The sequence below is a fragment of the Archocentrus centrarchus genome, chromosome 5 (assembly GCF_007364275.1).
Source record: "Archocentrus centrarchus isolate MPI-CPG fArcCen1 chromosome 5, fArcCen1, whole genome shotgun sequence".
Lineage (NCBI taxonomy): Eukaryota > Metazoa > Chordata > Actinopteri > Cichliformes > Cichlidae > Archocentrus > Archocentrus centrarchus.
In genome coordinates this window covers 4750620-4762302 of record NC_044350.1, presented here as the reverse complement: position 1 = coordinate 4762302, position 11683 = coordinate 4750620, and the positions used below count along the sequence as shown (strand labels likewise).

At 40.5% G+C, this 11683-nt stretch overlaps 1 protein-coding gene across 1 annotated transcript in view; it reads left to right on the top strand.

Moving 5' to 3' along the window:
- Positions 1–4262: 4262 nt before the first annotated feature.
- wnt4 (wingless-type MMTV integration site family, member 4) overlaps positions 4263–11683 on the top strand; it is a 34432-nt gene continuing 27011 nt past the window's right edge. Inside the window, exon 1 of the mRNA XM_030730059.1 lies at positions 4263–4897. Within this exon, the coding sequence (XP_030585919.1) occupies positions 4821–4897 (77 nt within the window). The 5' untranslated portion in view covers positions 4263–4820. The remainder of the gene's footprint in view (positions 4898–11683) is intronic.

Below are 11683 nucleotides of genomic sequence, written 5' to 3'. Positions count from 1 at the left end.
TTGCTAAAAATAAAAAAGGAATAGCTATTTTAAAAATAAATACTTGATTTGTGAGGAACAAAAGGAAGGAAAAGACGTTTAATTCATGTAGTTCACTTTTCTCCCCACTAACAAGTTTTGCTTTGTTCTTTGTCATCAGCTATAAATTATTTATGTATGACATTAATAATTAAATGAAATTATATTATGACAATATGATAATGAGATTTCAAATGCATATATTATGCAGGGAACATATGAATTTCTAATTTCCTATTCATCATTGGCAAGTTCCTTTACTCACTTCCTCCCTCTGTTGGCCAATCAGCAGCAGAGCTGGTGCGGGTGACCTCTTGGAGAACAACTTGGATGAGTTTTGGTGGGTCACCCACACACCAAACGCATGCTGAAGCTTTCTCAGCTGCAACTCTCACATATGCTCTCCTCTGAGGCTGCTGCAGGTGCCATGTGTTTCACTGAGAAGCAGAAGTGGGTTCAATGCGAAGCGAAGGGTTTAAAAGGAACCATCAGGACCCGAATGGGGTCATCAGGTTCCTGCACCTGCACCTGCCCCGCTCCGCTGGCCCAACTCTGTGGGTGTTTTTTCAGATAAATCTGCAGACTTTCCACTCACATGAGGAAAGAACATCAGAGGAACGTCAGAGGAACGTCAGTTACTGTTTTCTTTCAGTGTTTGGTTCATGCGGCATTTTGGGCTCCTGTTTGAGTCTTTTCCAGAGCTGAATTCATTTAGTGTGGCTGCTGGAGTTAAACCTCCCTGCAGGGATCAATCTTATCTATAAGTTCCAAAATCAGACAGATGACCTGTCTTGATTAGCTCTACAGTATATAAGTGTGTGCGTGTGTGTGTGTGTGTGTGTGTGTGTGTGTGTGTGTGTGTGTGTGTGTGTGTGTGTGTGTGTGTGTGTGTGTGTGTGTGTGTGTGTCTGTGTGTGTGTGTCAGTCAGGAGCCACACTGCGCACAGCTGGTGGTGCGGCTGCAGCGTCTTGTCCCAGCAGGGTGTATTCTTAGCTCCCTAAAACCCAGTAAGTGAAATGAGATTAGACAACACACACACACACACACACACAAAACCCAAACCTCAAACATACACACACACACACACACACACACACACACACACACACACACACACACACACACACACACACACACACAAACACAAAAGCTTAAGACCAAGCCCATGTGAGGCGAGAGGCTGAAGTCTCCTGTCGATGTTTCTCTCTGAGTGTGAGTCCACGTCTGTGTGTTGTGACTGAGATCAGCTCTGCTGTCATGCGCTCACATACATCCCTGTTACCGTTATTACGGTAAGGTAATACAGGTTTCCTGTCCTTTCATATATGTACATTAAGGCTATAAATTGCAGTTTGATTATTTTACATTATAAGTATTCAAACATATTTTAATAGATGCAGATTTTTTCCAACTATTGTAAACACCTTGTGAATCATATTTTCTCAGACTTTGTAACTTTGGAAATGTTTCTGTGCTAGATTTTTTGTTTGTTTGTTTGTTTGTTTGTTTTATAAAAAGGTTCTGTGGGTTTGAGCAACTTTTTGTTGCAAAGAGTAAAATTGAACTATTTGTTCCAATAAATTCCTGATTTTGGTGACTGAATTATTTCTTAATTTCCATTTTTGTGTATATATAAATGGGTGTTATTATGTTGTTGTCCAGAATGATTTTGTTATCATGAAATACCACTTGCACAGCACTCTACGTTAATTGTGTTGCTTCTTTTGTTACAAGTGGCTTTTTTGGTATTCGTGTGTCATTTCATGCCGCAGGCGGGAATAATGACACTGGTGCTTAAAGTAAACCAACCACGTCTCTATCCACCAATGAGATCTGTAACAAAAACTAAGGTTAGGTCTTCATAAAAAGTTTTAATCAGCCTTCCTTTGCAGCCATCGTCTGCAGCTTGTCTGCTCACAAGTACAGTTTTATCCAAGATGGCTACGTCCTCGGTGATGACAAAAAGAAAGAAAGGCAGCGTTACTTTGTGTTTTTAAAGCTAAAATGGAACTGCTGGCTTTAATTGAATATTTAAGTTCATTATAAATTTGTTGCACTTGTCTCAGTGTCGTTAATTTATTCAGCCCATTTTTATACTTGAGAGTAAAAGGCTCAGAGTAGATGCTCGTGTTGGTAGCATGCAGCATTCGAGTGCCTGAGCGGTTACATTAAAACTTGTGGCTGAAAATATACATAAATATTTCAAACTAAACCACAAATTTTGTGTACATCAACATCATCCCTACTCATTTTCTTGACACCCTAAAACTGATTGTGTTACTCTAACACATTAGATTAGCCTGTATATAGTATAACACAGTGGTAGTAATAATTTATCTCACATCTTCTCATATCACATTTTACTTTTGGCTTTTCTGAGCAGCATACAAACATGTAGTAAATGGTTTACAGTACATTGACATTTATGCATGTTGCTAACAATTTTTCCCAATGTTGTACTTTATTATGTATTTAATGGGTGCACAGAGGGTGAGTAGCTGTTGTTGACAAGTACGTTAATAAACACTTAAATATGCTTACAAATAAATCAGTGTGATCAGAGGTTTATTTGTAAGGTAACGTCTTCTGTATTTTTAATTTTGTTTCTTATGTCCTTCTTAATTCTATTATATATAAAGGTTTTTTTTTATATATTACATGTAACGATATCCTTTTAATATGAAAGGTCAGTTGAGCCAGTATTATTTTACATAGTGCTTACTTTTTCTCTTTGCCTTTACTTCTGTATATCCTTATCATATGTAAAATGTCTAAGGCTGTATAATATTGTTATTTGTGTTATACAGTATGAAAGGTGAAATGATGCATTGCACTTCTTGTTAGTTTTTACTTTTTCTCTTTACATTATATTTTCTTATATCCCTGTTATATATATTACATGTAAGATATACCTTTATTATATGTAATATATGGAAGGTATTTTACTATATTCTATGTATTCATTGTTCCTTTATCTAAATCTTACTTCCTCTATATGTCCCCTTTCCTGTCTTTTTGCTCCTGCAATGTCTGGATTTCCCCCCATCAGGCTTCACTGGGGGGATATCAATTAAGGCACATCATCTATGATATGTTTATTATTTTTGCAATATACATACTAACACATAAAATCACATAGATGAACTTTAATCCTGTTTTAGCTCTCAATCTCTTTTGCATGTTATATATTTAAACACTCTCCAAGTGAAATAGTGATAATAAACCACTTGATATTTGTGCATACGGTATTTATTAATATCAGCCATCTTAGGAACAGCATTCGCTTATCCCATTAGATTTCCCCTCGGTTACATAAAGTACTCTGGAACATTTATTCATATGGATGAAGTGATAAAACAAACTAATCCACTGCCGTGTTTCTTATGGCGACAGAATCTTAACCAGAAATATTCTACATGTTTGTGTATCTTTTTATGCACTTTTCCACCATAATTCACTCAGACATATTTGGCACATATGGAGTTTGGGGGGAGTTTCACTACAGTTAAAAATAAAGTTCAGTAGTTATATGAAGTGATGGTTCTAGGCGGTTCTGATTCATGCACAATAAATAAGGCAGATTTGTTTGTAAGATGATATTTAAATGTTATTTACATAACAAAAAGACTTTAAAGTCTTCCACTTTCTCTCCTTCATCTTCGCCAGGATCAGGTGAGTCATATAGAGTCTTCAATAGTCCTGCGCGAGGCCAGAATGGCTGCCTCACCTTATTATCCTCCTACAACTTTTTCATCAATCAATAGCGTGGAACTGACATTTGTCATATTATTGGGATTTTCTGGTTTCAAATGTAGACGTTTTGCAGCCAAGCTTTAAATAGCCCGTTGACCGCAGAATATTTGGTTGAGTGTGTGACAGGGAGAGCGAAGCGCTGCCAAGAAGTGTGTGCGGTTTGAGGTGTGTGTGTGTGTGTGTGTGTGTGTTGGACAGGAGTGGAGGGTGGCTGGGGAGGGCATTAGTGAATGGCTGTGCTATTGCATCCTCCCAGGAGACCTCTAAAACACACACACACACACACACACACACACACACACACACACACACACACACACACACACACACACACACACACACACAGTACCTTAGCAGAGTATTAAACCCGCCTCCTTCATCCGCAAAAAAACTCCCATCTCGCTGCCGTACCTCTATAGCCTCGCACCGCCCCTCAACTAAAGTCAGTGCACACGCTCTCTCTTCAGCCAGACGCACAAGGAGACGGCGGTGTGTGAGGAGGAGCCGTGCGTATTTACGCTCAGACTGTGTGTGTGCGTATGCCTGTCTCGAGGTAAGGTTGGAGGTCCCGCGGCACGCTGACTGGAGAGCTCCACTTGTCTGAGAGCGAGACCCGGCAGCGGGTGATAAGGCTTCAAGAGAAGAAGAGAAGGAGGAGAAAGAAGAACGGCCGAGGAGCCGGTTACTTTTTGGCTTTTAAATTTGACTGGTTCTCCACGCGCTCTCCCGGCGCAGCTGAGAACGAAAGCAAACAAGTTTATTAAGAAGAAGGGTCGATCCAACTAAAGCGGCACCAGAGTTTGAGAGAATTTTTTTTTTAGCATCCTTCTGTTGCCCCTCTCCCCGTCCCTTCTGAGCGCGTGCTGATAGAGGAGGGACGGGAGAACCGGGCGGACGGACCGTGAAGTTGCGCGTCTTCTCCGGTACAGGATCCACTGGATGCGGGATGATGGATTAACATCCTTGACTCTGCCGCTTGACGCACGACACCCTTGTCCACCTGGGGATTATTTCAGCTCTCATTGACTCCCCCTCATTCCATCTCGAGATGACCGAGGAATATGTTTTTCGGTGCGTCCTGATGCTCTGCTGCGCGCTTCTCTCGGCCAACGCGAGTAACTGGCTGTAAGTTGGACTTCACATTTCTAATCCTGAATCCACAAATCTCCTCTCTTCTCATTCACGTGTGCTCCTATTTTCCTCCTCATCTACACATCATCTTCCTCTGTCCTCTTCCCGCCGGCTCAGTGGGCGCACAGGTTAATTGTTAACCATCAGACACACACTGTCTCTCATTCACTTTCTCTCTTTCAGACTTAATAACTTACTAAGACCGCTACAGCCACCCCGCAGATATCCTCACAAAAAAAAAAAAAAAATCCAGCCCATGAGTGAAAAAGCACATGTTCATTTGGACTGATGCAGGTTCCCATATAAATGAAAATTTATTTGGTTAGTAAATAGCATTTTGCACATTAAAAAAAATAATAATAAATAAACTTTTGGTGCACACATGTAATTAATGGCAGGTAAAATAACAAACAAACAAAATCACATAAAGCCCAAGAAAAAAATAAGCAAACTTCATTTTCTCGTCCGCTGTGTTGCTCTTATCAGCCCCCAAAAAATACAATTTAGATTTTTTTTTCAGTGCAGCCTCTGAACAATTCCTCCTCTGACAAACCAGACTGGGCATATATTAAATAAATACAAAAGGAAATAAATAAAAATAAGAGTATGTTTTTCTCATCGTCAAATGCCTTTCTTCAGCCTTTCTAAGATTACTACTTGAGGTAAATAACTGCCTTTTAAAAACGAGTGAAATAAAACAGTCCTAACTTAAATTTTGCAAAGAAACACCAAGTCTGACCAGCACTCTGATATTATGGTTACATGACTGAAGATGAGAAGCTATCAGAAGATCATTGAGGTCACTAAAAGCCACACATGAGTATCATGTATTTATTTTCAGAAAGTGTTGCGGATCACACACGGACAGATACTGTAGCTGAAGTGCACCGTGCCACCTCTTCCTGGGGGCCGGTCGGTTGGGTCGCATGTGTGTGCCTGCTCTCGAGGCAGCCTGTGGGAGGTGGTTAGGTGGGTTTCTGCATTCCTCCGCAGACTCCGCTCCATTTTCTGCTGCCATTCATTCCTCTCACCTTCAGCAAATTTACAAGCAGTGCTCATCATTCAGGGGTGACTACTTCTTCCCCTCCTCCTCCTCCTCCATAGAATCAAGGCTCTGTTGATATGAACTTCAGCTGACAGAAAGTTATTTAGTGACAAATAACTACAGTATACTAAAAGCGTGGTTGAAGATTTGTATTTTTATTTCCTCATAGTGGGCAGATTTATAGTAACCTTCTGTGTTTTACGTCAGACTAGTGCTGCAGACGGCCCGACTGATACTGCTGACAGATTCATCAGAGTAAGTTAAATTAAAGTCCTGCCAAACAGCACTGCCTACCTTGAACTCTGTCACTGAGTGCAGGGTAATTGTGCTGTTTGGGGCTGAAGGCGTGGTGACAGCAGCACACAGCAGGCATGTACAGGCAGGCTGCCGAGCTGCCAGTCTGCTCTGTAGGATTAAACTGTTGAGGAAAATCTGTGTATGGGCTGTATGTGAGTCCTCCATGCTTCAGCAAGGGTCAGAAGATGGGAAGCAGTTTCAATATTGCCGTTACCATAGTGGCTATAAAACATGCAATAACTAAACTTAGTGTGTAACAGAGCAGTTTCATGTGTTTTCATTTATTTATTTTATACATTTGATGCATTGTAAATCAAATATTTGATCAACTGAGGCGAAACCATAAATTGTATATAAAAGATGGACATAGCATGAATACTGAGCTTGCATTCCTTGTGAAAGCCAGCAGAGGGCGACTCCTGTGGTTGCAAAAAGCTGTCCTGTTGTGTCTATGGGAAAACTGTCTTCATCCCTCTTGATCTGTGACCTCATTAAGCACTTTCCTGATGAGTTTATGATTTCAATCTCTAGTTTCCAGACTTCCAGAATATGATGTTCTTTTTGTAAATTACCGCCCCATTAAATTAAAAAAAGGAGGATAAAGCAGGGGATGCTCATTGGCTCATGAATTATCAGTCAGACATGGTGATCCACTGTTGTGATGTCTGGTTCTGTGATCGCTGTGATCCCAATTATTTAACATGATAACTCCCAGACTTTGCAAAATCTGTGGATTTATTCAAATTCACACAAAGAAATAAAACTTGTATTTTTAACTAAATGTTTATGAACTTTAATTATGGTTTAACTGAATAAACTAAATAAGTGTGAACTTGTGCAAATGTGGCACAGCCTGGTGGGGAGTGAGTTTGGGCTTTTATGAAGCACAATATTCATTATATCACAGTTATTTTGTTTTAATAATCTGTGGAATTGGAATCAAAATTCTATTAATTGTACAGCCATGAGACAATCACATATTCTGGTAGCACAGGGTTAGGGTACTTGGACCTTATATTAGCAGTTCTACATGTGCTGCTCGTAATTATTCGTTTGACCAAAAATCTAAAGGCAGCTGCTGCTTTTGTTCTGGTTTCATTTAAAATTAAAATGGCCACTGTAGCAAAAGCATCAGTTTCAACACATAATTCATATTTCAATACAATAATACATATCATATAATACAGTAATTAACTGAAAATAATAGGCAAATAATCTTAATAAATGCCAGAAGTGATGCAGAAAAAAGTCAAGGAAATACGCCTACCTTTGTTGTACCTTTGTATTATGATAACTTGACTTGTATTTACTGTACAAATCTGCAAAGAGAACAAATGAAAATGTATGATTTAAAGGGACATTCCACGGATTTAGTGATATACTTCCAAACAGTTGTGAGCTCTTAGCAATATCGAAGCAGCAGAGGCTGGAATTCCCTGAAATTAACTCTATACTGTGAATTAAGCTCTTCACAAGCTCGATCCTACATTGCCCATAATGCAACTTGACAGTGTTATCACACCAGTCGACCCTTACGGCCCAGTAAATAGCCACACCTTTAAAACTACTTGGCCCCAGTTTGTAACAAAGACACTTCAGTATAATCTGCCGTATAATCATAATAATATAACAATGTATCGTCTCCAAGGCAAAATAACCCTGATGTTATCACTATGACATAATTAGGGTCAGGAATACGTTGAGTCATACTCCTAAGCTGAAATCCTGAAACAAACACACACACACACACACACACACACACGCACACACACCTGCTTTGTTTCTGTTCCATAGTTGAAGATCACATCATGAAATCTCACTAAAATTAGGTTTGGAAAACTGTGGTGGGCATTTTTACTTTCATGAGTTACTAGAGCAAATCTATTAATACAAACTAATAATCTGCAGATTAGCTGATATTATAAAGTAATTTAGAGAACTGCAGCTCGGCTTCTGTTCATTCAAGCAGTAAATGCTAGCAGAGGTCGACTAAATGATAAGGTTAGCATCGTGTTCCACTGTATAGGTCTTAAAATCCTGATTGACTGGGAGGTTAAACTGCTCGTCACACCTCTCAGCTGTTCTTACATCACACTGAACCGCAGCCTGAACCGGGCTGTTTGTTTACTCCACCTGTAGCTCTCCATGTCTCCTTTAGCCCATCAGCCAGGATGTGATCAGTTTGCCAAATCTCTGCGGCTGCTGAGTCATGTTTAGTGTCCCGTTTGGCAAACAGGGATTTGAATGCTACTTTTCATTAATTTGTCCGTCATCGCTCTCCTCCTCCTCCTCCTCTTCTTTCTCTTGCCCTGCACCAACTGGTTCTACTGCACCTGCACGCTGCTGCTGGCCTTGCGTGTGTGTGTGTGTGTGTGTGTGTGTGTGTGTGTGTCTGTGATTTTTGTATTTGAGTATGTGAGCTGGCATAACCCCCAATGGTGGCACACGCTCAGTAATTATCACACTAACTGCAGAGGAATGAGAGCCACACACACACACACACACACATACACACACACACACACACACACACACACACACACACACACACACACACACACACACTCACACACACACACACACACACACACACACACAGATGTATTCTCAGCAGAACACAATTACCAACCAGCTACACCTGGTATAAACACATGATCTGTATCTGAATAAATCATCTGCATACAGGAAAAAGATGTATTAATGAATGATGTTTATTCACCTGAGTGTCATAAAGTCACATTGACCACATTTTGAGCTCCCACTGTGATGTATATTTGAAAGGATGCTTATATTCTTCTTACCATCAACTAAAGCAAGCCTGTTAAAAGCCACAGATAGTATCAGCAACCTTAGGAGCCGTGAAATAAAGTAAGGGCCGCACAGGATCATTTCTCCCCATGAACTGCAGTGGTGTAGACACTGTTTGTTGACAAGTAGTCAGCTAACCCACCCAATTAATTTGCATACTGAGATTGGCTCAAATTGTGACTAAAATACTTTCAATACCAGTGGTAAAAAAGCAAAAACAATAGAAAGAATGTCATTATTCAGGTAACATATCGGGATATAGTTCACATGTTACAGGATCTTTTTTTTTTTTACCTGGGCCTTATTTTGATCTAAATTATTAAGAGACCAAAATGTTTGTAATTGTTCCAGTATTGCGCAACAAGGCTATAACTGTCAACTGCAAACCAGCTGCAATGTGGTCCCAGGGAGCAACTGTAAAAAGTAAAAAATGCTTGTTTTTGCCAATGGCAGGCTTATATTGTTATTTGACAGTGTAAACACAGAAATTAGCCACCTGGCACGGCTCTCCATCCAGGACACTTTCCAGCTGACATAATCACCAACTTATCTTTCCAGTTAGTGACTTCAATAATCCAATAACTTTTCCTCTATCAGTTTTATGAGGTTGACTTCTTTGGCTTTTAATGACATTTCTTAACTATAATCAGATGAAATTTTGTGCAGAAATCCACAGTCACCAGATAATCAGACTTTAGTGATAGTTTTTCCTCTGGTATCACCTTATTTTGTGAATGTGGCTGTTGTTGTTATATAGAACACGCATTCAAGTCCTGCTCAAGATGAATTATAAAATTGCTGGTTGGCTTCTGACTTTTCCCCTAACAACATCATCTGGTCAAAATTTCAGTGTGTGTCCAAATCAGCCCGAGTGTTATATAAAAAGGGAACACTCAGTCATCACAGTATCATAACACAAAGTCAGTTAAGCTTCAGGGATATCAGTCTGTCCAGTTAGGAAGCATAAACCACTGTGAATCCATCTCACCTTCTGCACATCTTCCAGGATGGCACATCCACATGTGCCATTGCCAGAAGGTTTGGAGTCTCCCAGCACAGTCTCAAGAGTTTGGAGTAGATACCAGCAGACAAGGTTGTTACATAAGAAGAGCTGAACAGGACTGTAGAAGGACGTCGACCCAGCAGCAGGATCGGAATCTGTTCATGTGTGCAAGGAGGAATGGAGGAGGATTTCCAGAGCCCTACAGAGTGACCTCCAGTGGGCCACTCACGAGCACATTTCTGGCTAAACTGTCAGAAACAGACTCACTGAGGATGGCATGAGGGTTCAGTGTCCTTCAGTGCTTAGTAACATGCCTGAGAACACCAGAACTGGCAGATCTGCCACTGGCACTCTGTGCATATCACAGATGAGATCATGCACACACTGAGCACATGTGACAGGCATTAAAGAGTCTGGAGATGCCTTGGTGAATGTTTTGTTGCCTGCAGCATCATCGAGCATGACCAGTTTGGCAGTGGGTCAGTGGGTCACACGGTCCTCCACTTGCTAGCCAACAGCACCATGACTGCTGTTAGGTACCAGGATAAAATCCTCAGATCCATTGTAAGATCTTATGTTAGTGCAGTGGGCCCTGGACTCCTCCAGGTGCTGGACAATGCCTGGCCTCTAGTGGCCAGAGTGTGTAGGCAGGTCCTCAATGATGAAGTTATTGATGCAACTGGCTGGCTTTCACATTCCCCTGACATGAATCTGAGAGCCTCTGGGACATTATGTACGGGTGCATCCAACACTGCCAAATAGTATCAGAGCCTCTCCAGAAACTAACTGATTGAGTTCTGGGAGGAGATCTCCCAGAAAACCACCCATGTTTCCTCAGAATGCATTCCCTGACATTGTCCCAAACTACTAGCAGTGACAAAGAGAAAAATCAGTGAGGACTGATAAGGAGAGAGCAGTGGTCTGTGGCCGTCACCTGCAAAACCATTCCCTTTCTGGATTGTCTTGTTGTTGCCTCTCCAGAGCACCTGTTTTTACTTTCATTTGTACCAAAGAAGGTGAAATGGATTCACAATGTCTATGCTTCCTAAGTGGAAGCACAAACAGTTCTTTATGGATAAACCATATCCCTGAAATTTAACTGACTTTGTGTTAATATACTGTGGCAATCGCGTGTTTTTGAGCAGCATAGTTTGTAAATATTGTAATGTTAACATACTAAACTAAGACCAATGGTGGAGTAAAGTAAGTAATCAAGTAAAGTAAAGTAAGTGGCAAAAAAGATTACATCTGTTTAGTTAAACGGTCCTGCTCTGGAGACAGTATTATGATCTTCATTAATGGGCTGGAACAGGCATATCACATTTAACATGAAGAAAAAGTTGACTTGTTAAAAACCCACTGTTTGGACTGATGTCCAAACTGTGGGTTCAACATCCTACATGTTCGACATGCTGGACAAATAAAAGTCGGTAACAATTTATCAGTGTTTTGTTATTGTTTTAATTGTAGAGTAAAAGCACGGAAAGCAAAGTGTGCTTTTTGTTTTCTGTTTTTTTCAGTTTGTTTGTGTGTTTACGTGTGTGAACATGCGCATGTCCTGGACAGCCATGGAAAGGTGGTAAAGAGATGGCAGCTCATCAGTAATCAGAGAAAGTAGGGAACTTGG